At 32.4% G+C, this 27,328-nt stretch overlaps 2 protein-coding genes across 3 annotated transcripts; both read left to right on the plus strand.

Annotated features, from left to right (window-relative positions):
- The first annotated feature begins 3,728 nt into the window (after positions 1-3,728).
- Positions 3,729-4,904, plus strand: LOC108329500 (uncharacterized). Its single transcript, XM_052869106.1, has 2 exons — positions 3,729-4,001; positions 4,132-4,904. Exons 1-2 carry the CDS (start codon positions 3,839-3,841, stop codon positions 4,617-4,619), a joined length of 651 nt encoding a protein of 216 aa, XP_052725066.1. The 5' UTR covers positions 3,729-3,838; the 3' UTR covers positions 4,620-4,904.
- A 15,172-nt stretch (positions 4,905-20,076) lies between these two features.
- Positions 20,077-22,774, plus strand: LOC108327018 (plant intracellular Ras-group-related LRR protein 3). Of its 2 annotated transcripts, none has more exons than XM_017560679.2 (3): positions 20,077-20,842; positions 21,323-21,489; positions 21,995-22,774. In XM_017560679.2, exons 1-3 carry the CDS (start codon positions 20,282-20,284, stop codon positions 22,638-22,640), a joined length of 1,374 nt encoding a protein of 457 aa, XP_017416168.1. In that variant the 5' UTR covers positions 20,077-20,281; the 3' UTR covers positions 22,641-22,774. The 2 variants fall into 2 exon arrangements, with proteins under 2 accessions (XP_017416168.1, XP_052725257.1); XM_052869297.1 differs by having other exon boundaries at positions 20,099-20,842; positions 21,287-21,489.
- Positions 22,775-27,328: the final 4,554 nt, after the last annotated feature.

Consider the following 27,328-nt stretch of genomic DNA (forward strand, 5'->3'; position numbering starts at 1 on the left):
GGGATGTTACAAATAACTAGGGCATTTTGGTAATCTTTAATTTCTACCAATTAAACTAATTTTTTAAATTTATCACATCAATCAAATCTTACACTAATTCTCTCAAACTTTACTTCCAAATCCACTCTCAATTATCCACAAATCCACTCAAAAAAACAACTACAAAATTACCCTCAAATCTACTCAAATTCATTCAAATCATCTCCCCCAAATCATCTCTCCCAAATACACCCAAAAGAACAAAGCCTAAATGATAAAACTTTGACTCAAAAAGTAATCTCAACAAGTATCAATTGAGAAGTATCATCACCATTTTATAGTTAATGATAGTTAATTTTTGTGTCCAAATATTAAAATTTAAATTACTTCATTTAAATAAATATTTAAAAATGAAAAAATATAAAAAATAAATACCATTCAAATTAAATCCATTTGTTTTTTTTTCAGAAAAATAGTGAAATTGTTGAAGCTATGATTATTGATTCGTGTATAGAACAACTAAGGGGACTAATTCTTAACCCTTTTAAAATTTCGTCAAATGAATAACATCAAATAGTTTTTTTTTTCTCTTTTCTTTTGTAGGAAATTCCTCTATACTGGTCCACCATTCTATGTACAGATATCTTCACTTATATTGTACAGGTGTCAATGAGTGGTTTGCCCAATCCACCAGATATCTTCATATTTTTTAAATTCTAGGAGAATTTTTGAGCGACCCAAATGAAAAGATATTAGTTAAGGAAAAAGAACTATTATGAACATTTTCACTATATACGTTAAAATGTACTAACTCGCTACTTTAAGTTCGACAACTTAACCTGTTAAAAAAAAAATTGAGTTGAATTGACGGTTAATTGAAAATAAATTAAAATTTATAATGTCAAAGTTTTTATACTGTCGTACTGATCCACCAGTTTTAATTTTTTTTAATCATCAAATTTAATATACATAAAAATAGACTATTGAGCTACAGAATATTTGAAATTTTAGACTGTATTAATGAAGTTTGTTAATATAAAATATTGCAGCCTAAATTTTAATATTTTTTTAATTAAACCGAATCAAGCTAATTTAACTTAATTCACTTACTCGCCAACCGAACTATCGGACTTGGCGAACCGAATTAGTCAAATTAACCTGTCATTTTTTTTTAGCGTGCAGACTGACTCACGAGGTTGTCCTTTTTCCCATCGCTAATGCTCATTGAATAATTGAATGTATAAGACTATATCAGTATATTAACGGAAATAACAAATACGTAAAAGAAAATGTGGCTCTCGTAGGACCACACGGCCCCTTCTCCAATTTCCCTTTCTCAAAATATAATTCCTCATTTTTTTTCAAAATTAATATTATCCGTCTCCCCACAAATAATTATTATCTTTCAAAAATAAAAAGCAACAAGATACCACAAAAGGAAAAGGGAAAAGTACAGAAAAATTCCGGTGATAGATGTTACATCTATACAAACAAAATTATATATATATATATATATATATATATATATATATATATATATATATATATATATATATATTGCTTAAAATTATCTTATTTTTAAAAAATATTAGTATGAGTATTTATATAATTCTAAATTTAAATTTACTCAAATACGAATTGTACTGTATATAGTCATCCAATCTAGGACTGAACAATTCACACAGTTAAGAATATCAAAACTATCACCTAAAAAACCAAGTGATTGTACATATAGATCAAATGATTATCTTTAAACAACTATTAGACTTAATGAAAATTAATTTATAGATCATCAGTAATCTAAAATTCATCCTAAAATTTACGAAAACAATTTTAAAGTAAAAAGATAAATAATTATATTTATTATGTATCAATTATTAAACTATCTTTACTGATTTTGACCATCTTTTTGTAAATAATCTTAAAATTAAATCAACCAGTTTAAAAAACAAATAATAACAAAATTGAACATTAAGACACAAAACATAGAAACCTGTAACTGAAACACGAATTTTAATAAATAAAAAAAATCACGTGTATTCCAACACTGTTTTTCAAGTTTAATTATGCAGAATAATATTAGTTCAAATGCTTTGAATACCAAATTAAATTCATTCTTATTTTTAGATTGTATACGAGAGTCGTCTTTTACTATTCCTAGTAACTCTTTATTATTTGAAAAAACAAAAACCACTCTAACACACTTTATATATCACACTAATTTTTTAATTATTTTAAAATGTTAAATAGTATATTCATTTGTACAAGAGATATTGTTAAAATATTAAGTGTAATTTACTAAAAAAAGGCACATATTTCACACCAATCACACGGAAACCGAAATTATGATTATTACTATTTTATTATTAAGGATCATACGAAGACAAGGATATGGATAGGTTTTAATATAATCACCATGTATTTAAAAAAAGAAAAAAAAAATGAAGAGGTTCAAATATATGGCATCTCAGAAATAGACTTGTAGTGGGACCCACGTGCGGATCAAGGTTATCCTCGAAACCAACTTGATGTGGGACCCATCAGTTCCATTCAGATTGGTATGCATGAATAGGACTTGATAAAGCATGACGTGGCCTTTCAGTTACACCATATAAACTCTTGTGATCCTCTATTATTTACAGTTAATTTCCTCTTTTTTCACTTAAATCAATTCCATCCTCAACTATAAATCTATCTGCAAATACTTGCCTTTCAGATGGATAAGTTAATAAATTTTTCATTACGGTAAAATATTAATGTTTTTTTTCTATTTAATTAGTTAAGTAAAGAAGATAAACATGTAGCTGATTAACAATATATTCGTCCCTTATTCGTGTTAAATAATAAAGAAGGATGAGAGATGCGTGCATGTGTGTTTTTTATGCTTTGACAACTAAACCAACCAAAACCAAAGATATTATTACACTCGTGAAATGCATGGCTTAATTACTTAAAAATGAAAAAAAAAATATGTAGTTAGATAAAATTAAGCATAGGCTGGGGACCAAATAACGAGAAAATACGTATTGTTTTGTTTGCTTTGTTTGAGCATTGGAACTCTTTCAAAATCTTTTGAAGATATGGAATGCAAATATTCTTACGTAACTTACGGTGTGTGTTACACATATGTACTATGTACACGGATGAATTTGTGACTAAATAATTATTTGTTTGGGCAGATGGTTTTTAAGATGTTTGAAAGAGTGAATTTGCAGATGAGTAATTCTCTTTGTCACATCTAATTCCCATTCCAAACAGTTATGGGACATTTTGTGAAACCATTATAGAAAAATCTTCATTTTATTTAAGTCAAAAAGGCTAATCCTTTAGGTGTGCCCTCTGCTAACTCTTTTATTTTTGGCAAACTCTTTGTATTAAGATTTCAAAATTATCAAGTCATATTCGTAGATGATAACAAGTGTTTGACTTCAAGATGCATCTCACCACCAATTTTTCAATTGTTGAGTTGCGTATCTAAGTATCTTGTCAAAAAAAAACATTAAACACACTTATAATTAGAGGTGTTAAAATAATTATGTTCATTTTACACTTTAGCCCCAAATGCAGTTTCGACCTTACGCTAAAATAATTGGTGTTATAAATTTACAATGTAGTATTATATGTTTCAATAATTTACCCTCATAAATTAGATTAGTATCGATAGAATGATTGAAGTAAATGATACGAAGTACGCAAGTGAGGGAACACGATGGCGCAGTGAGAAAAATCCCTATAAATAAGGGACAAATGTCACCACGAATAGGCTTGAAGGCGCTTCTCCAAACTTCAAAGCACCTTCACTCTCTTACCATTTTCTCTCTTCGTCTTTTTTCCACTTTATTCCCCACACACTACAAATATGTTCAGATCAGCTCATACCGCTTCAAAACCTTCCAAATCCACCATCAAATTCCTCTGCAGTTACGGTGGCAGAATCCTCCCTCGTTACCCTGACGGCAAGCTCCGCTACCTCGGAGGCCACACCCGCGTCCTCGCCGTCGACCGCTCTATTACCTTCTCCGGTCAGTTCTCTCTCTCTCTCATTTGCAGTCTCACTCACTTAGTCTATTTTCCGTTCACCAAAACCTTATACTTCAAACGACGATCTCGTTTGCGTTTCATGATAAATAACCATAATCGCTTGTTTTGCAGAGCTGCTGCTGAAGCTGGAAGAGCTCTGCGGTGCCTCCGTGAGGCATCTCCGCTGCCAATTACCCTCCGAAGACCTCGACGCTCTTATCTCCATCACCTCCGACGAAGATCTCGCCAATCTCATCGAGGAATACGACCGCGTTTCATCGCTCAAGATCAGAGCCTTCCTCTCGCCGCCCACGCCGTCGAGATCTCCGAACAACGCTTCCATTCCTCCCTCGAAGTCAGCTTCATTATCTTCCTCCTCAGCCTCATCGTCGTCGTCCTCTTCGTCGTATTGCAGCCTTACCGGCAAATCTGGTCGGAGTTACAGAACCTCGGCGACGGTGGTCGACCGTTGCGTCCATCAGATGTCGCCGGCTCCGGCGTACCGGACCGCAGTGGACAAATCCAAACCATCCGAGAGGAATATTCCTCTCCCGCGCTACGGTTACCACGGGAGCGGTGGCCAGGTTTACCTGATCCACCACGGAAACCACTGGCAATAACATTAAGGTGTGGTTTGGAAAGAATATTGAAATGGATGGACTAAGATAACGAAGCAGGTGCTATTTTAAAATGAAAATGATAAAAAAGGACTTTTACAATGATATAGAATATAATTAAACGATGATAAAAAAGAAGACGAAGGAGAATGAAACGGGGAAAGGAAAGGAAAGAGTCCTGTATATGTGTGATGTAAAGTTGGACTGTATAAATCGCTGGCAAGGGTTGCGGTTTTAGCTTGTGATCCTTGATTGCCCATTAATGAATTTCACTCCAATTTCGTGTTTCGTTTCGCTCCGTTTATCTAATGATGGTGAGTTCGTTGGTCCTTTTCTTTTTCCGTGTTTCCTTTTTTTCGTTTTCTGGGTTCATTTAATCAAATTCTTCTAATTTATTTGTTCTGTGATTTCATTAAGGACCCATTAATCTGTGTTCACTTTCTCTATGGTCTTACGCTCAATCTGTGTCGTTACTAACTTTTTGGCTTGATTTCAATTGTTTTTACAGATTTTAATTTTTTACCTTATTATGAGAGTATGATTTTGTATTGATTAATGCTTTAACATTTCTGTTTGCAGGTTTAACTGAAGATTGGAAGAAAATCTTACTTGTACATGATGACTTTTGGCGCGTTTCAATTGTAAGTTTCTTTTACCCTAAGTACATTTAGGAGAGATGATGTCTAGAAAAATACAATCACTTACAATTTAATATAATATTCTAATCATATTATGTTTTATATTTTAAGATACATTATTACAGAATAGATTCTAAAGTAAATATATTGTCTTATATGATTCAAAATAATTTTTTTCTAAATTTGGCCACGCTCTTCAATGGCAATGTAGCTGTCATCACCATTATTATATTTAATTGCTTGGCAATTATCCTTTGTTGATTTTGAGAAAACAAATTATTCTGATTCCATTGTCACTTATGAAATTATCTGTATACAGTTCTGGAAAATGCACTCTGGAAATAAAGTTATTTGCTTTGTTCTGGAACCGATGCAAAACCTACCTAGCTAAGATAAATTAGTATAGTGTCTATTGTCTGCATAGATGGGTCTCTTGTCATATTTCATTTCTTTTGAGTAACTAATGTTGATGTTCAAATTCAGTTATGTGTTCTGGCCGTTTCAAAGAGTGGACTATGCAATGGACACGACGTGATGGATTCATATGAACACGATTAAGGTTGGCAACTCAGTGTTAGAAACCCGTAGATAGCATGGGGGACCAGACTCCATTTAAAGATAAATAAACTTATCATAATAAAAAATTTAAACCATCTCATGACAACTGGCTCATGCATGTTCAAAGAACTAGAACTCATAAGATGAGAATATATGGCACAAAACTACAAATTGATGGAGCCAACATAAAATGAGAATATTTTCCTTTTCGAAAAAAAAAAGAAAAAGTAAAATAAAAGAGCAAGAGAGAGAAAAAACTAAGAATAGGCTCATCCTTTCAGCAATGCAAGATTGCAGATTTTAGAAAGAAGATTTTGTGTTGGAAATACAAGGACCTCCACTCATGTAACATTCAAAGGGAAGATTCCTCTCGCTTTCTTAGTTTTGGAAGAGATTTGAGAGATATTTCACCACCCAATTACCCGAAATGAGTTTATTAGTTTATTTAGTAATGAAAACATGACAAAAAGAAGCATGGTGTGTTATCTTCCTGAAGACATACTGAGGATAATCTACCCCACCATGTGCCACTATATATTCTCTTCTTTTACATCAGTAAAATAATGCAAGCAGAGTAAAAGGAAATTCACACCTATAAAGAGAAAAATATTGAGAGAAGAAGCATTAAATATGGTATATTATGTAAAAATACGTCTTAAAAGAGAACGAATTCAGTGATTTTTTTTATATTGAATTACATTTTGTTTGTTTAAAAATATAAAAAATATTGAATGTGAATATTAAGTGTTTGAAAGGATATGAGATAGCGTGAGTGCGGGGAAGTGACGGAGTCATGGATGTTGATCTCTTGAGTTGAGACAGAAGCCTTGTCCGCTGAGTTCGGTGGAAAATTTCTGACATTGTAAGGTTATTGTTCCAAGACAAGCAAACATCAAGATAATAGTCGGTGAAAGAAACGCCAAGGAAAAACCAGATACCAAGGATAATAGGAAACTGTTTAGGAACATATTACATGGATCGAATTTAATTACCCTATGCCAATTGACAATTATTATTTTTATCATATTTATAATTTTTTAAATAAAATTACTGAAATAGAAACAGAAAAGCGAGTCGTTATTTGGTTTCATTCATTTTATAAAATATTATTTGAAGTATTGTATGTTATAAAAACTTATATTATTGAAATATTTTGAGTTCAAATATAATGAAATAACTACTTAATTAAAAATATTAAGAAAAAAATCCATGTTAGCTACTTAGGTATTAAAAAATGTAAGAACATACCACCTTATCACTAAATCCACTAGGAATTTATCTCATTATTCCATATCACATTAAAGAATAAGATGACAGCATGAGAAATAGTCAAACACTAAATGTTTGTATAAAAGTTTTTTTATATTAATAGAGTAGATAAACTTCATTCCTAACTAATATAAATAATATTCATTCTACATGAGAAATAGCGAAAAGTATTGTTATTGTATGTTTAAAATATCTCGTTGTAATAATCTCTTGAGAGTAGTTCTTGTAATTTGCTTATCCGGTAATGATTAATTAGGACTCTAATACTAAAATAAATAGATTATCTATCGTATATCCAATATATAACGTACTTAAAATGATTTCACTTTATATAACACTGTGAATGAAAGCTCTTATTCCAAAATTGAATTTAACACTCATCTAAATTAGATTAGTCCCTTACTTTTACATCCTGGATAATCATTTATAAGTATGTTTTGTTTTTGGTTTTTACTTTTACATGCTGGATAATCAATTATAAGTATATTTTGTTTTTGGTTTTCAAAATTGAAATAATTATTGTAGCATGTTGCATAAAAATTAAAATGCTCTCAACAATGACGAGAAGAACTTTAACACTGATTTTTTTTGTTATTATATTTCGATTTTATAATCAAAATATTGAAAAGAGAGAGTTTAAATTTTTATTCTTAACTGAAGTAAATATCTTACGAATAGATTTCGGTTATATCTTACAAATAGATTTCGGTTGGTAAGACAATCTAAACATAAAACAATTAAAAAAATAAATTAATAAGTTTTGATCAAAAGATTTAAAGTGAGAGTAAGAACGAGAGATCAAGATCAATCACTCAAACACGAATTAACAACAATTAATGTTGTGGTATCTAACACAATAGATGAAGACCAACTCGAACTTGTAATATTATGACACCTCAATGCGAAAGGATGACAATGATCACCAAAATGCAGTGACCAATACTAAAACAAAAAGAAAAACGTTAAGAGAAGGAAAAGAAAAACAAAAATTAAAAGATAAGATAAACGGGAAACAAGAAGAAAACTAAACAATAACGATAATAAAGACAAAAATAAACCTCAATAAAAACTATAATAAAAAAAATGTAAAATTACATCAACGAATATAAATAATATAAAACTATGTATCATACCTTTCATGTAAAAATTCACAAATTTATCTTACTAATATTTTGACGCGTGCAAACAAATTTTTTTTAACACATTTGAATTTTCTTTTCATACTAATTTGATGAATATGATTTAAAATAAGAGACATTAACTTAATCAGGTTTAATGTAATAGACATAGTGTATTGTAATTTTAAATGAAGTATTGTTTTCAATATTTTAATATTTATTTTATTTTTAGTTTATTAATTAATGATGTCAGTATTAAATTATTTATTTATTGTTTTCTATAATCTTTTTAATTTTGTCATTATTATATTAATAACATTATGTTATTGTATTATTATTAAATATTATTATTTATTATAATATATTATTATATTGTTAAGAGAGGACAAATATTTTAGACTATTTCGTTATTAGAATTTATTCTCATCTTAAAATCTTAGATGTGAAATCTTTTGAAGATTGGTAATATGTTAAAGTTGTTCAAATATATTGAAAAAGTCCATAAAAAGCCTTCATTTTACATTTTTTTTTAATTTTAAATGCAAATTTTGTTAGCATATTTTTACACCATTTTGTAATTTCAAATTTAAAATTCAAACTTAATTATTATATATTTTAAACTTTAAATCTCTCTTTGAAAATATGAATCTTAATTTAAAAAAAAAGAATGAAACTGAAATGCTTAGTTACTTTTTTATCTTCAAAAGTTTAAAGGATTTATAATTTTCACTATTTTAATAATACACTATGTTATTGAAATTATTAACTTGACATAATTGGATTTCCATTTTAAATGAAGTATTATTTTTAAAGATTTATTATTTAGTTTATTAACAATGTTACTATTCACTTATTTATTAATTTTTTATATCATTTTTTAATTTTTATTATTATATTAGTATTATTATGTTATTATATTATTATATATTTACTAAATATTATTACATGTTAAAATAAATTATTAATTATTGACAGCCATTAAATTTATTGAATTCTTTATCTTTGAGATCTTATTGATATCTTAAATACGAACTTAAAAATATGTTAAAGTTATTGAAGAAAATTAAAATGGTCATTAAAAAGACATGAAAATGATGTGACTATATTTTGAAAGGTTTTGATTTTTTAACATTGCGAATTATGATTCTAAATTCTAATATTATGAGAATTTTGATGGGATATATGGGTGTAATGAGGCGGGTCCATTTTATTCTTAAGAAATGAAAGATTCCTTTATCTTTTTATCAGCAACAAATATCTTGCGAGTTGCGAGTGGGTTTTGGTTTGTGGTTGTTTTTTCACCTGGTCTCTACTAAGATTCCCTTCGGTTTTTGTCTCTACTAGGAATCAAATCTTCTCCAAAATACTTTTCACACCAACTAAAATGCATTCTTCATTTGCACCAAAAACATTAATATTCTTATAACATGGAAGGACCTAAAATAACAAAATCAAATATATTACTGTTTTAATTATATTTTTGTACTAATATATGTATTTTTATCTCTATTTTTATATCAATTTTTGTTTCGTCTAATTGGATAACATGTCTATACATTTTTTTATTGTTTTAATATTAATTAGTTTTATAAAAAATAAAAATTACAACAAATGAAATATAAGAAGATGGTTATCATTAAAAACATGCACTACTAATAAGGTGTTTTTGAATAATATACATTTAAGCCAAATTGAATGAATTAGGAGAGATATTTTATATATTTGGTAATTAAAATGTAGAACGTGAATGTGAGTCAAATTAATGCAAGATGGTCTTTTTTAGCAAGAAATACTCAATTATATGCATGAAATAAAATGAATTGAAACATTATTTTCTACACATAGTTATTTTGTTTGGTGAGTGAAAATCATTTATTTGAAAACTCAATCGGTTTAGTGGTGGAGTGACTATTTGTTTGTTATATGAAATTCAATTAAGTATAAACATGAAAGTTTTGTTTGTTAAACTAGCAATAGTCAAACTCGAGAGTTTAAGTAAATTCGTGAGAATTTCGTAAACTCGTTTTCTACAAAAAAAATAATAAATAACATATTTATTCAATAAAATAATTAAATAAAATAAATCATTAAAAATAAAGTTCAATTCAGAAATGTTCTCAATATCTAACTACTACATTAAGCATTTTTACTTCTATTTTTTAATAAATAAGATACATTTAGACTACTATTAATTAAATTTGATTTATTCCTATTCATACTTTAAATTATTCTTAATTTCAGTTTCCAACTACAACATTATAAAACATATTATACAATTATTAAATAATTAAAAATAATGTCTTATTCTTAATTAAAAATTCTAATTAATTAAAAACCTAATATATATATATATATATATATATATATATATATATATATATATATATATATAATAGTTGCATTACCTTTCCTAAGGCTTTGTTCACTTGAATAAATTTGGGGGAGAGTGATTGAGGGAATTTGAGAGGATTTGAAAGTAAATTTTGTTGTTGTTTATTTGAGTGGATTTGGAGGTAAGTGAGAGTGAATTTGGAAGTAAAGTTTGTGAGAATTAGTGTAGGATTTGATTGACGTGACAAATTAAAAAAATTTACTTCAAAATCCACTCTCATTTACCTCAAAATTCACTCAATTAAACAACAAAAAAATTTACCTTCAAATCCTCTCAAATCCCCTCAATCACTTTCCCCGAAATCCATTCAAGTGAACAAAACCTAAATGCCGCACAACACGAGACAATAAAATCCCCTAAATCTCTTTTTGCAGCTGACCAAAAGAAAAACTTACAAATCCCCTAAATCTCTTGCTCTAATAAACGGTGCAAGTTACAAAAAGAAAAACTCACAAATCCCCTAAATCCCTTCCTGAAACACAACTGAAGAAGAATGAAATAGAGACAACCTCAGAGACACGATCACTAAGTGAACAATTGTGCGACGAGTAAACGATGACACGGTGAGAAAACGGTGGCGCCACGAGTGGTGAGCGAACGTTGGCATCATAAGCGGTGAACAAGCGGTGGCACCATGAGCAATGAGAGACACAATGAGGAGACACTCGTTCGACGAGACGCCAATCTATTCATGGCGATTTTTCCTTTTTTAGTTTCATGCACCAATCGACTATGGTGGTTGTGATTTTGGGTGTAAAAAAGTTTCTCCTCTAAAATCGCCGGCTCGGTTGCAAACTCTCGAGTTTGAGCGAGTTTGCTTCCGATTCTACCGAGTTTACACCAAGAGCAAGTTTACTTCCGAGTTAACTCGGAAGCTATGTGTAAAAACGCAAACTTGTACGAGTTAACGAGTTAACTCGCAAGTTTGATAACCATGAGCATACCTTTGGTTGAATGAGTAGAATGATGGTTGAGCAAATTTATACACATGTTTAATTTGCTATGTGAATACCATGAATATCATTGATGACTAGGTGAGTACAACATTTTTCAAACTTTAAATAACTCTTTTAAATTTTCTAAATGTCATAATTGTTTATAATTTACTAAATTGTTATTTATGAAGTAATTATACTTAGACATTATCACAGTGTGATAATTATTGAATTAGAATTTATTAGTATTTTTTTAATGTTTAAATATATAGTTTTTAATGATGATTTTGATATTTAAGCTGAGTTATTATGTGATTAATGATGTATATGATTTGAAATATATGATGTAAATTATGTAATGTGAAATAAAATATGAATTAAGTTGGAATGTATATAAATAAAATATATGATAATTAAGTGTGACATATGTGTTGAATTGCAAATATAATTATATGTTCATATTGAATTTGGTATTCTATATGAGATATCAGATTTTATGGATATTGAATTCACGTGAAGAAAAATATTAAGTAATAAGAGTCAAAGGAAGTTCTTATATAATTTAAAAAAAAATTGTATGTGGTTTATCATAAAGATTGATTCTATGACATGAATTTATGCATTCTTATAGTTTTCTTGTTGTAATAATTTAATAGAAATAGTGTGATAAGTATATATATTTGAGTCTAATTTAATGTATATATTCTAAGAGTATAAGTAAAATTTAGAGGTTGATGTAATAATTTTTGAAGTGGTAATAATCAACTGATTTTAATATATTTTAGTGAATGAATTGAATATATGTGAGTATACCATGAAATGTAAATAAATGAATGTTATACATTGTGTGCATGTTTGTGTGTGTCTATGTATCTAGATTTATGTGTGTTTATATGTCTAAAATGTGTGTGGCTATAATAATTAAAAATTAAATTAATTATTTTTTAATTCTAATCAATAAATTAATCAAGTATTGTAAGAAAACACTTTTAATAAGAGTATCACTAGGTTGACATGCACACGTATAAATGACATTCACTTGACACGGTACCACGTCACCTTTTTTTAAAAAAGTGATAGGTTAAAGCTGAGGGTAAAATTGAAAAGTTGCATTTGGTTTCAAATTAAATTTGATTTGGGATATTTTGTCTTCCGCTAATTTAAAGGGTTTGGGTAAAGTTCCTGTGCATGTTCTTTGCCGGTGGTTCCTTGATCATTTTCGAAGTCTAGTGATGTTGGTGCTTGTTTTCATCCTCTCTCTTGGTTGTTCTTATTTACATATTCTTGGTAATCGTTTTCGAAGTCTTCGTTGGTGGTTATGGACTTGTTCTCTCCCAGTGGTGCCATGTCTCACCTTAGCGTAACCCCCTTTTATTTTTAATATTTTTGTCTGCATCTTTATGTTATTTTACTATGAAATTAAGTGAAATATTAAAGTGTTTCGATAACCATTATTATGTAAGTTAACCAAAATTAGTAATCTAATTACATTTTTCGTTTGCTGTTAGAAGAATTGTGAGCTATTGTTGTTGAACATTTTTCTCACTTAAGCTAGAGTAAATAGGAGCTACTAAAGCTGCTAAGATTACATTTCAGAGTTCAAAACAACTGTTGGAAATTTTTAGATAGCATAAAACAACTCTCTATTCTTTGAAACAAAAGTAGTTTAACTATTAAATTCTTGTAGGGTTGGTGAGGTACTTTCTGACCACAATTTCCCTTGAGGCTTAAAACTAGATGCTAAGAACTCTAGTTCTTTAGAAGAGTTAAAACACGATGAAGTTCAAGTTTCTTGAACTAGACCGTGAGTTAGAGAGCATAAATGTCTTTAGGAGAAACTCAATGTAGACTAGGTGTTGTCCTACATTTAATTGTTATAGTATTTTCGTTTCTTTATGTTTTGGGGACTGAAACGTGACCTTTAAGTAGAATTTGAAGCAAATAACTGAGTTTTTCTTTGTTTGACCAATTCTGAACATGAGGAGGTAGCTACTTTGGAATTTTAATGCAAGAGCTGGTGTGATTGTTGTGTGTTTCACGTTGGTGTTCATTTGGTTGCTGCACATTTTGTTTGGTCTTTACATCTCTGGTTTTCGTGGTGCAACAACTATTTTTTGTTTGTTTAAAACATGGTAAATGAATGAATGTGTTTGTTGGGAGAAGAAGTTCAGTGTGGGAATCATTATACATCTCATGCAAAGTTTTTTACATGGTAAAAGATTAGTGTGTGATTAATTGTCTTACAAGCTTCTTAAGAGAATGTGCTTTGAAAATAAAATATTATTTATTTATTGATGAAGTATAAAGTTGAGTTACATTTGATAAGTATTGGAAGTCCCACATCAACTAGAGATAAGGCCAATTTATAATATATAAGTGAGTGCAAACCTCACCTTATAAGCCAATTTTGTGGGATTGAGTTAGGCTTAAAGTTCACTTCTTAACATAAGAAAAAATATATAAATGGAGAAATAATGATCGGGAAAATGATAGAGTGTGAAGAAGGATGGTTGGTAAAGATATTCCACTAAGTTCGAAAATGACCAAGTGTTATTAGCGCTTCTTTTGAAATTAAAAATATGATCTTTATGGTTATCCAAAAGGGAAACTTTGAAGAACATTGTGCAGTGTCAAGTTGACTGAACTTCGCAATTTTCAACCTTTGACTCTTGTTTTTTCTTTTTTCCATTTTTGTCAAAGCTTAGAAACACAACCGGAACAAGTGAATGCTTATATTTTGTATATGTTTTTGTCAATATAAAAAAATTAAATAGAGTTATGTATGAATTAATTTGTAATTTGTATGTAATAAATTAAGATGTTATTCATCAATCATGTAAAGAATAACCATTCATTACAAATAATTCTTATTTTTTTTTGTTACTCATACTAACTATACTATATAAAGTATACCGATCGAAATTGATTGTCATTAAGCAGGTACTAATAGGTCAGATTGCCTTACGCTCTACAAATATATTGCATTAATGATTAATTATTGGGTTTGATTACCTAAAATATATTGCACTAATGGTTAATCAATGGACGTGGCAATCACAAGCCTTATAAGTACACAACTGATGTCCAGGTACAATCATCTTCTTCTATCTTAATAAAATATAGAACTCTTTATGAAACATATCTGACTTGAGCGTCGAGGTGTCTTCTGCAGGTCAACCACCAATCGGGAAGGATTACTTGAAGAGTTGGCCAATCGGAGCATAGCAAGGAAGGACGACCGACCCTCGGACAAATGTTACCGAAACATTTTGGCACCCACCGTGGGGCCGAGCGGCATCCCCATGAAGCCACGAAGAACCAGACGCGCGCTCGGTCTCGACATCGCTATTTGGATCAACACCAAGTTTTGTAACAAGAGTAAAAAATTCCGTAAGTCATGACTTTGGTTTTGAGAACTTTCAGGAACATTCAACCCTACATCCAACCTTCACAAGTTCGAGTTTTCATTATAAGTTACAAATTATAATATATTTATTTAACTCATATTTTTGTGAGTAAAAATATCCTCCACATCAAGGTATAGAGCTGCGTTCAACCTTGTCAGGTTCTACAAACTCTTAATTTTAAATTATAAAATATTATGCACAGGATGGTTCAGAGCTACCTTCAACCTTGTCAGGTTCTACCAATTCTTAATTTTAAATTAAAAAATATCCTGCACAGGAAGAGCTGCGTTCAACCTTGTCAGGTTCTACCAACTCTTCATTTTAAATTATAAAATATCCTGCACAGAAAGGTACAAAGTTGCGTTCAACCTTCTCAGATTCTACCAACTCTTAAATTATAAAATATTATGCATAGGATGATTCAAAGCTGCGTTCAACCTTGTCAGGTTCTACCAACTCTTAATTTTAAATTATAAAATATCCTGCACAGGAAGGTACAGAGCTGCGTTCAACCTTGTCAGGTTCTACCAACTCTTAATTTTAAATTATAAAATATAATGCACAGGATGGTTCAGAGCGTTCAACCTTGTCAGGTTTTATCAACTCTTAATTTTAAATTATAAAATATCCTGCACAGGAAGGTACAGAGCTGCGTTCAACCTTGTCAGGTTCTACCAACTCTTAAATTACAAAATATTATGCACAGGATGGATCAAAGTTGCGTTCAACCTTATCAGGTTCTACCAACTCTTAAATTATAAAATATTATGCACAGGATGGTTCAAAGTTGCGTTCAACCTTGTCAGGTTCTACCAACTCTTAATTTTAAATTATAAAATATCCTGCATTGGATGGTTCAGAGCTGCGTTCAACCTTGTCAGGTTCTAAGGACTCTTAATTTAAATTATAAAATAGTATGTGCAGGAAGGTTCAAACCTTAACTTGGTCAGCTATAATGGTCGTTCGGGGAGACGTCAGAAAAATGGCTTCAGAAATCCCTACTAAACGCAGGAAGTCAAAAAAATGACTCCTGCCTCAAGACCGCTCGGGGGGAAGTCAGAAAAATGGCTTTAGAAATCCCCGCTCAACGCAGGCAGTCAAAAATGACTCCTGCCTCAAGACCGCTCGGCGGGAAATCAGAAAAATGGCTTCAGAAATCCCCTCCCCGCTCAACGCAGGAAGTCAAAAAAATGACTCCTGCCTCAAGACCGCTCGGGAGGAAGTCAGAAAAATGGCTTCAGAAATCCCCGCTCAACGCAGGCAGTCAGAAAAATGACTCTTGCCTCAGGACCGCTCGGGGGGAAGTCAGAGAAATGGCTTCAGAAATCCCCTCCCCGCTCAACGCAAGAAGTCAGAAAAATGAATCCTACCTCAAGACTGCTCGGGGGGAAGTCAGAAAAATGGCTTTAGAAATCCCCGCTCACGCAGGCAGTCAGAAAAATGACTCCTACCTTAGGACCGCTTGGGAGGAAGTCAGAAAAATGGCTTCAAAAATCCCCGCTCAACACAGGAAGTTAGAAAAATGACTCCTGCCTGAGGACCGCTCGGGGGAAGTCAGAAAAATGGCTTCAGGTATCTCCGCTCAACGCAGGCAGTCAGAAAAGTGACTCCTGCCTCAGGACCGCTCGGGGGGAAGTCAGAAAAATGGCTTCAAAAATCCCTGCTCAACGCAGGAAGTTAGAAAAATGAATCGTGCCTCAAGACCGCTCGGGGGAAGTCAGAAAAATGGCTTCAGAAATCCCCGCTCAACGCAGACAATCAGAAAAATGACTCTTGCTTCAGGACCACTCGGGGGGAAGTCAAAAAAATGGCTTCAGAAATATCCGCTCAACGCAGGAAGTCAGAAAAATGACTCCTGCCTCAGGACCGCTCGGGGGAAGTTAGAAAAATGGCTTCAGAAATCCCCGTTCAGCGCAGGAAGTCAGAAAAATGATTCCTGCCTCAAGACCGCTCGGGGGGAAGTCAAAAAAATGGCTTCAGAAATCCCCGCTCAACGCATGAAGCCAGAAAAATGACTCCTGTCTCAAGCCGCTCGGGGGAAAGTCAGAAAAATGGCTTCAGAAATCCCCGTTCAACGCAGGAAGTTCGAAAAAGAACTCTTATCAGTCGACTACTCAACAAGTTCAGCTTTGTCGGGTTCCAATGCCTTTTCATTATAAAAATAAATATTGAAGCGTTTACTTTATTTAAAAGCATATTTTTTGGAGTGAAAATCTCTTGTAGAGGAAAAAGTGTCAAAGAGAACTCTTAGCATTTTCTGTTCAGTCTAAGGAACAAATTCAAAGAGAACTCCTAGAGTTCGCCGCTCGGTACATAGAGCAGTGAAGACTTAAAGCATCGAAGATAGACTTCCTAAAGACCTCTTTTAAAGCTCATAATAATCCTTACGCACCTCTTTTAATAAAGAGCTTGCTCGGACTTGAGGGACTTATGTACTATATGAAGTATGCCGATCGGAATTGATTGTCATTAAGCAGATACTAATAGGTCAGATTGCCTTACGCTCTACAAATATATTGCATTAATGATTAATTATTGGATTTGATTACCTAAAATATATTGCACTAATGGATAATCAATGGACGTGACTATCACAAGCCTTATAAGTACACAACTGATGTCCAGGTACAATCATCTTCTTCTATCCTAATAAAATATAGAACTCTTTATGAAACATATCTGACTTGAGCGTCAAAGTGTCTTCTGCAGGTCAACCACCAATCGGGAAGGATTACTTGAAGAGTTGGCCGATCGGAGCATAGCAAGAAAGGACGACCGACCCTCAGACAAATGTTACCGAAACATTAACGAAAACGTTTCCCATGAGAATTTCGGTTCTAGTTGTTGGAAAATTTCTTCCAATAATAAATTTTTTTACTATAACATGATTGACCAATAACATCCTAATTTATTACCTATAGATTACAAATTAATTTATACATAACTTCATTTAAAATTAATTTTTTTTCTTTATATTGAACAAATCATATCCAAAATACCAACATTTACTTGTTTTGGTTACTTTTTCTCTAAACTTTGACAAAAATGGAAAGTAAAAAAATAAGAGTTAAATGTTGGAAAATTGAGAAGCTAAGTCAACTTGACACTCCACAATGTTCTTCAAAGTTCTCCTTTTGGATAACCATAAATATCATATTCTTAATTTCAAAAGAAGTACTAATAACACTTTGTCATTTCTCAATAACTCAATGGAATATCTTTACTAACCATACTTCTTCACACATTCTATCACTTTCCTAATCACTATTTCTCCATCTCTTTATTCTTTCTTCTTAAATATAACTCAACTTTATACTTCATCAATAAATAAATAATATTTTATTTTCAATGTACATTCTCTTAAGAAGCTTGTAAGACAACAATCACACACTATTCCTTTACCATGTGAAAAGACTTTGCATGAGATGTACAATGATTCCCACAATCAACTTCTTCTCCCAACAAACACATTCATTCCTTTACCATGTTTTAAACAATAAAAATTAACTGCTGCACGACAAAAACCAGAGATGTAATGACCAAACAAAATGTGCAACAACCAAATGAACACAACATGAAACATGCAAGAACCACACTAGCTCTTGAGTTAAAACTCCAAAATAGCTACCTCCTCACATTCAGAACTGGTCCAACAAAGAAAACACTCAGTTGTTTGCTCCAAAGACTACCTAAAGGTTATGTTCCCGAACAAAAAAGTAAAGAAACGAAAATACTGCAGCACTTAAATGTATGACAACACCTAGTCTACATCGAGTTTCTCCTAGAGACATTTATGCTCTCTATTTTGGGTGTAGAGTCGAGTATCTCCGAAGAATACACCTTCACACTTTACTTCACGCTTACTCAGGTAAATATATGTGTTTAGTCAAAGTCCTTTCTTGTCAACGCTCCAAACCGTCTGAGGGTACCTGTCAAAGACACTATGATGCTTAAGTCAGTAATTAATCCAAATGGCAGTAAGAGCAAAGTCTTAAATTCACAATAAATGTGATCACCTACCTTTTACCTTTGACCTCTATTTTTAATTTTTGAGATAGGCCTATGATTAGCAAAACGCTAACCATGACCCAATCTCAGCTTATTATATGCAGTGGTTCTTTAGAGATGTTTACTGTCAAGATTTTCCGTTCGGACCTTACCCACGTCTGGCCGCTCGACTCTTGTCTTATTTTCCCGAATTCGTAGGTCCAAACATGTGTGACCACCACCCATTCTCAGTGGTTCTTTTTGCCCGGTCCTAGTTACGTGGCCATCTGGCCATACGACACACTCTCTAACTCTAGTTCAAGAAACTTGAACTTCAACATGTTTTAACTCTTCTAAAGAACTAGAGTGCTTAACATCTAGTTTTAAGCCTCAAGGGAAATTTTGGATAGAAAGTACCTCACAAAAGAGTTTAGTAGTTTGTTTCAAAGATAGAGTGAGTTGTTTTCTGCTATCTAAAAATTTTCAATAGTTGTTCTGAACTTTGAAATGTAACCTTAGCAGCTCTAGTAGCTCCTATTTAGTCCATTTTAAGTGAGAAAAATGTTAAATAACAACAACTCACCGTTCTTCCAGTAGCAAAAGAAAAATGTAATTAGATTACTAATTTCGGTTAACTTACATTATAATGGTTATCAAAACACTTTAATGCTTCCTTTAATTTCATAGTAAAACAACATCAAGATATAGAAAAAAATGTTAAAACTAAAAGGGAATTACGATAAGGTAAGACATGGATAAGTGAAAACCTTTAAAACAACATAGAGAGAAAATTTTCAAACATCAAGAGAGAAAACCTATCGAAAACTACTCGGAGAGAAAACTTAACAAATACCATCGGAAAAGAACAAGTCCATAACTACCAACAAATACTTCGCAAATTATTACTGAAGATATGTAAACAATAACCGAGAAGACGAAATTAAACACCAATATTCCTAAACTTCGAAAATGAACACCAACAGTAAAACATGCACATAAACTTTGACTACAAAATATCCCAAATCAAATTTTATCTAAAGTAAATACAACTTTTGAATTTTATCCTCAACTCTAACCTATCACTTTTAAAAACAAAACCTACACGTACTCTTTCAATAATAATAAAAGAAAAGTAGCTTTTGTTTCGACCCAAGGGACTTACTCAACGGAAACATATCCAAAAGTAGAAATCAAACAACCATTTTGGCACGCCAACCAACCCAAAACATTCACTGTTTCAATCCAAAACAGCAGTCAGCAGCAAAAGCTAGAAACAACCAAACCTCAACAATCTATCTATCTATCTATCTACCATTCTTTTGGTTTTTTTTTCCCTCTCTGCTTTGATTCTCTTCACAAAAATGAATCCCAATCTCAACGATTTCCCTCTTCTCTCGCTCCTTCTGCACCACCTTGATCCACACACCCATCCACCGTTGCCCACACACTTCCATCAATCTCTACTCTCCAAATTTCCTCACTTGAACCACCCCCAGGTGTTACCCTCGCTCACCCAACGCGCCTCCACCCTTAACGTCTCCCACACGCTCTCCCTCCTCCGCACCATCGGTCCCCGCCCGGACCCCTCCGCTGTTGCCGCCGCTCGTGCTAAGATCGCCGACCCCAACGCGCCGGACGACGAGACGCAGGTATTTCATGCGCTGGTGCGGGTGGATGGCATGCACGAGGAGTGCGTGAAGCAGCTTAGGGCTGCCGAGGAGATGCTCGTTGAGGCTTACGCGCAATCGGTCAAAGGGGTTGGTGAAGAGGTGGATGAAGGAGTGGTTGGTATTTTGAGGCAAGCGGAGATTGAGGAAGTGAAAAAAGTTGATCTTTCTGGTTCCCAGTTGAGGATTCTCCCCGAGGCCTTCGGGAAGATTCGTGGTTTGGTTGTGCTTAATTTGTCTCAGAATCAGTTAGAGGTATGCTCGGTCTTTTATGTCGATCTTTGTGTCTTTTGTTTTCATCGTAGCAAAACCTTATAGTCACGTGATCATTGCCTATGATGTGTTTTTCTTCTCAATGTCATTTGGTGATGAACCTGTTTTCATCTTCTAGAGGATTAAGGCGGCGCGTTTGATTCAGTCTCTTTTGTCTTGAGTGAGAATTGAAGGGTCGTGTAGTGTATATACATAAGTATAATTTAGCGTTTGATTTAAATCCTCCACCAAATGTTTGAATCCATTGACATGAAGTGACTTAAGTTTAACCAGTAATTGACATTGAACACTGGTTCTACCGACCGAAATAAGGAAATAAAGCACTTGTTACGTTGAAGCGAAGTAACTCTTCTAAAATTTTAATTACATAATATAACAGTATATTAGATTTTGTTGATCATGGTATAATTCAATTGTTTGTTGTAGCTTATACTTTTGGATGTTTTGGTGCCGTCAAAACAGGCGATTCCTGATTCAATTGCAGGACTACAGAAGCTTGTGGAGCTGGATGTTTCATCTAATGTTTTAGAGTCTCTGCCAGACTCCATTGGATTGCTAGTTAATCTAAAGATCCTTAATGTGTCAGGGAACAAGCTAACTGCTCTTCCCGAATCCATTGCTCTTTGCAGGTCTGTTTCTTCTTCATTCTAAAATTAAAGCTTCTTAGATAATATAAATCCGTTTTTGTGTCTTTATCTAATAGTTCAAGTTTTTGGGGATAATTAGTTCATATGTACGTGGTTGTAGTAAATTCTCTGATACACTATTTTTAACACACTTTCTATTATTAATTAATATTTATTGAAAGCTACACTAATCATGATTTAAGTTTATTAAAATCGAGATGGACTAACAAAGTTTATGATTTCCAAAAAGGATTTGGTCAATAGTAAAAAGTTATTGCCAGCGCTTCACTTAGTTCATAACATGGTATCTGAGCTCATTTGACCAAATGATCTAGAGTTTGATTCTTGTTGCCTCCATCCATTTATGTGGTCATCACATCAAGTCAAAAGGCACTTGTGCGAATTATAACAAAGTTATTATTCATAATATATTTTCATCTAATAGCTTCCTTTTAATTGACACTTCTATTTTGTGCTTCTTTTAAGTTTTTCCTCAATGCAATTGTAGGTCACTAGTTGAACTGGATGCAAGTTTTAACAACTTAATGTGTCTGCCAACGAACATGGGTTTTGGACTTGTCAACCTCGAGAAGCTTTTGATCCATTTGAATAAAATACGATTGCTTCCCTCCTCCATTGGAGAAATGAAATCTCTCAGGCATCTTGATGTTCATTTCAATGAGCTTCATGGTCTGCCTCAGTCTATTGGGAAACTCACAAATCTGGAATATCTAAATCTTAGCAATAATTTCAGTGATATGACAGAGCTTCCTGAAACAGTTGGTGATCTGGTTAACTTAAGGGAGCTTGACCTGAGCAACAACCAAATCCGAGCACTTCCTTACACGTTTAGTAGGCTCAAAAACTTAACAAAGCTCAACCTGGACCAGAATCCAATCATAATTCCCCCAATAGAGGTTGTAAGCCAAGGGGTTGAGGCTGTCAAGGAGTTCATGGCCAAGTGGTGGCTTGATCTCATTGAAGAAGCTCAGCAGAAAAGCATGGCTGAAACAAATAATCAGCACGCACAGACAGGATGGCTGGCATGGGGAGTCTCATTGTTAAATAATGTTGCTGGGGTTTCTGAAAGTGTTGTAGAATATTTTGGAGCTAGAAAAGCTCCTAGGGATCCATGGTTTGATCAACAGTTGTGATTTACTTCGTAATTTCGTGGGATGTATATAGTTTGCGATAGAGCTTTTGGTTACTTGTGACCATTATAAATATGTGATCAATACCCGTGTTTCAACAAACGTACCATGATACGGGAGGCTTGTTTTTCATTTTATCTTTTCTGTGTTATACTTGAACACTTTTTTTATACGTTTTACTTGCTCTGTTAACACAAACAGTCATGGTTATCGAACTCGCGACACTCTATGCCTTCGAGTCGCAAACTTGTTTTTAGTGTGGAATCGGTTTTGTTTGGAATTTTTGTATGAAGACAGGTATAGAAGTACCCACTTCAAAAGTTTTCTCTCTCTCTCTTTTTCTGTTCTACTAACTTTCGTCCTCTTTCGATTAACTTTGCCTCTTTTCGGATCACTCATCTCTAATCTCCGATGTAACACCAAAAGGAACTTGTATTGGTAGAATAGTTGGATTGTACAGTCCCTTTTAGATCATAATACCTCAAACAAATGAAAAGAAATCAAGAGATCATTTGTTTAGTCTTTCTGAATATCATAAATGGCATACGGCTGGGATCACAGCAGAAATGAAGAAACATAGACAGAACTTTCTTTCCAGTGAAGATCTGAAATTCCCCTAATGAGTCAGAGTCCTGTGAGAAAACTGTGTCAATAAATAAATACTGAAATACATAGACAACTTAACATATCAAGAGAGTAAGTTTCAAGAAACATTTATGCAACATTGAAAGGTTCATTAGCTTAAAACCACAAGAAAGATCAGTGTTGATACATATGTAGATCAAAACAGATCAATAATTAATAAGTAATAAACTCTTTAATAAACAGAATAATTTTCAATTTCCTTTAAAACAGAATATGAAAGCTTATTTGGATTAGCCTTTAGGAACAACGTAGATTGGTATCTAATCTTCTCTTCATCCACATCAAGAGCGAACCTACGGTTTAATCCATGGAGAATAATTGTACATGTTTACATAGGAGACCACGATCCCTTTATATATCTTCTGTCAATTACTTTTTTTAGTTTTAATATTTTAAGTAGGTCCTTCAACAAATTAAAATATTATTTATAATTTCTATCTATTAAACCTTTCATGACATATATATTCTTACTCATAATTAATCAATTAGATCACTTAAATCATTGACTAATATAACATAACGATCTTATAACATTTAATAATTTGTTATATTATATATATATATATATATATATATATATATTCTTATAAACGTGTTAGACTTTTGGGCTAAAAATTGTTATTATAAGCTTTGAGCATATTCAAAAGATCTCGTTCATTAACTATATCCACATGTAGAATCAAAACAATTTTCATTGTAACTAATCCTAACAATAATCACTAATGTTGGCCGAACCAAATGACATAGATTTATCATGAAATTGGTAGCATGATAATTACGTGAAGGTAACCTGTACATGTATATTTCCTTGCTTTATCTGAATGAGATCAATATAATAATCTTAATATATAGAGTGTAATTTCTGAATAATAAACCATATATTTAGTAAACCAAATATGTCAAAAAGATAATGTATGCATACATGAAACCAACCATAGAACCCAAACACACAAAAGTGACTAACTCTCACTAAACCAAAGATTTCATAAAGTTAAAACACCCATATGAGTAATATGCTCATGAAAGGCCTTGAGTATAAGAGCCTTAGTAAGAGAATCTACCCCTATGAAGTTTGTTCGTAAGTGTTCTATGGAAATCATCCACTCTGTACCATTTCTTCAACAACCAAGATGTAATACAATTGATTTGTTGTCACAATATAACTAAAGCAGTCTTTCAATTCCTTCCACAATGTGACAAAAAAATTCAGTCATATTCCTTGATTTGATGCTTCATAGCATACTACGAATTCTGCAACTATAGTTGACAAAGATGTAAGGCTTTGGTTGGTACTGGGTTACACTACCTGCTAACATGAAAATGTAACCTGAGGTGGATCTTAAACTATCTTGGCATCTTGCAGAATTGAGTCAGAATACTGAATGATCTCTAACTAGTTTGACCTTTCACATGTGAGCTTATAAACATTTGTTCACTTGAAATACCTCATAACTCTTTGGCGACTTTCTAATGATCCATTCATATATTGCTTAAATATCTGCTTGGGCATACAACAAACTCCTTACTGCTAATGCATAGTGAATCTTCTACATTTCCTAAATTTTTTAATTTCCTTTTTGTTCATTGATTAAGACTAAACTTGTCTCTCTTAGCAATTGGAGAATCCCTTGATTTACAATCCTTCATGCTGAATGCTTTAAGTATGTCATTAACATACAAGGCCGATAAAATATTCTTGCTCCCACTGAATTTGTGATACACAAAAGCATCAACAACATTCTTCTCGAAATCAAATGAGAAATCACTTGATGAAATTTGTGGTGTCATTGACGAGATGTCTATTTTAGCTTATAAATGGATTTTGTCAGTTTGCAAACCATATTTTTTGGGTTTCCCAGCACAAAGTTTTTTTTGTCTGCACCATATAAATCGTCTCGTCAATGTTGCCATTGAAAAATGTTGTCTTAACATCGATTTGATAAAGCTCCAAATCATAATGTGCAACAAGAGTCATTATTGTTCTAAAAGAGTCTTTTGATTAAACTGCCAAGAAATTCTTTTTAAAAAACAATCATTTCCTTTTGAGTATAGCTTCTCTCCATAAAGACACACCTTATACTTTTCCACATTACCTTTAGAATCTCTCTTGGTTTTAACTATTCACTTACTACCAATGGGTTTCACACTTTCTGGTAATGGGACAAGTTTCTAAATATTATTGTCTTGCATGAATTTATACTAATCATGAAGCACATGTTTTTTGGGACCATGAGTTTGTTCTTGTAGAGATTTTGAATTTGCTTGATCATAAGTAACTATGTAAATTGGATCTGGAATTTTCACCAATTCTTCCTCTAACCTTATTCTTCCTGTTTTGGTTGAAAGGGTTCGAGGTCAATCGTTTGTTCCTTGTCCCGCTCAACTCCGATTGCCCAATCCACTTCTCCGCTCTGTATCTTGATCGTCCTAACTTCTCCTCAAAATCTTTACCGATCAGTGGTACGTTGTTTAGAAGACACTCTGACGCTCAAGTCAGATATGCTTTTCAAAGAGGTCTCCACTTAATTAGCTTAGAAAAATGTGTCGTTACCTAGACATTAATCACCTATTTATAGGGCTTGTGGCAGCTAAGCCCATTGATTAACCATTAACGCAGTATATTTTTAGGCAATCAAACTCGATAATCAATCATTAATATCGTATATTCGCATAACATAAGGTAATCTGACCCATTAATTGATCATTAATACCTATTTGACATACCTAATAACTTCCATAAACAACCATTGTCTCGGTCGGCTAGTTTGACGATTGGCTACTCAAATTGGCAAGTACATTATTGCTATGCATTGCATCGACAAGCTGGTCTGACCGACCTGCTACTCAATTTGGTAAGTTAATTCTTGTTGTGCATCGGCCGGTATATTCCATATAATACACTTCCCCTCAAACTCAATTTCCTCAAAGAATGTGACTGTTTTGTATAAAAAAAATATCTTTATATTGGAATAATAGTATTCATAGTCCTTGGTCTTATTGTTTAGGTATGTTTACTTTTAACGCATTCAACACAAACAACAAGGTTTGTGAAGTCAATTTTACGCTTAGTATCATGCAATTTTGTATTTAAGGATTCATCATAGGAAGTCACCTTAACAAGCATATATAGATTATCATTAGTCAAAAGTGAGTTGGTTTCAACAACATTTGAATTTAAAGACAATTTGAATTCATTATTTCCAAATGAACACAATTAACATAATTTGTCCAAATAAAAATGTAATCAAATTCCATCTAAATGGTCGTACAATTAAAGTGTCTTTCAAATACAAATAAAACCAGTACACAATAATAATCTAAAATATTCCATGACTTCCATCTTTACTGATTTTCCATCTTCAACATAGATCCATCTTTCAAAACCAATTGGTTTCTGGTAACTTAGGAACCTTTTCTTTGCATGCCAAACATGATATTTTGTACAATCCGTCTTTATGTGTCCAACTTACAAAAGAAACATTTATTAGACTATTTTTATTTCTTTGGTGATGGACCTTTAACAAATTCATTCTTGGGATTATCAGTTTTCTTCCTTTTGCCGTTGTCATTAGAGGTACTAGCTAAGGAGTACTTTCAATATTTTCTTGCTTTAGTCTCTTCTCTTTTTGTACACAAATTGAGCTTATTAATAGCCACTTCTTTTTCTGACAATTATATGAAACCTTAAGTTGCTCAAATTGAAAAAGAAGAAAGATCAAAACTAAGTGTACGAGTAAGTCTTCTAACAACTCAAGTTTCAACGCCTTAAGTTTTGAAGTAATGTTCGACATCTCCATGATATACTCTTTCACATTTCCTTTGTCTTAATACTTCATGAAAACCAAGCTTTAAAGAAGCGCACTTGCTTTCGCCTTATCGCTTTTCGCAAAATGTTTTTCAGTCTCAACAAGAAAATATTTAGCACTTGTAATTTCTTCAGATATAGCATCTCTAAAGACCTTTGAAATGTCGCATTTAATTATTATCAAACTCATGTAATTTTAGCGATCTCACTTCTCATATTCTCTTCTCTCGTCAAAGATAGT

The sequence above is a fragment of the Vigna angularis genome, chromosome 10 (assembly GCF_016808095.1).
Source record: "Vigna angularis cultivar LongXiaoDou No.4 chromosome 10, ASM1680809v1, whole genome shotgun sequence".
NCBI lineage: Eukaryota > Viridiplantae > Streptophyta > Magnoliopsida > Fabales > Fabaceae > Vigna > Vigna angularis.

Coding starts and splice junctions, on each gene's coding strand:
- LOC108329500 (XM_052869106.1), top strand. CDS start 3,839: ATGTTCAGATCAGCTCATACCGCTTCAAAACCTTCCAAATCCACCATC. Junction 4,002..4,131: donor CCGCTCTATTACCTTCTCCG/GTCAGTTCTCTC, acceptor CTTGTTTTGCAG/AGCTGCTGCTGAAGCTGGAA.
- LOC108327018 (XM_052869297.1), top strand. CDS start 20,282: ATGAATCCCAATCTCAACGATTTCCCTCTTCTCTCGCTCCTTCTGCAC. Junction 20,843..21,286: donor TGTCTCAGAATCAGTTAGAG/GTATGCTCGGTC, acceptor TGTTTGTTGTAG/CTTATACTTTTGGATGTTTT. Junction 21,490..21,994: donor GAATCCATTGCTCTTTGCAG/GTCTGTTTCTTC, acceptor ATGCAATTGTAG/GTCACTAGTTGAACTGGATG.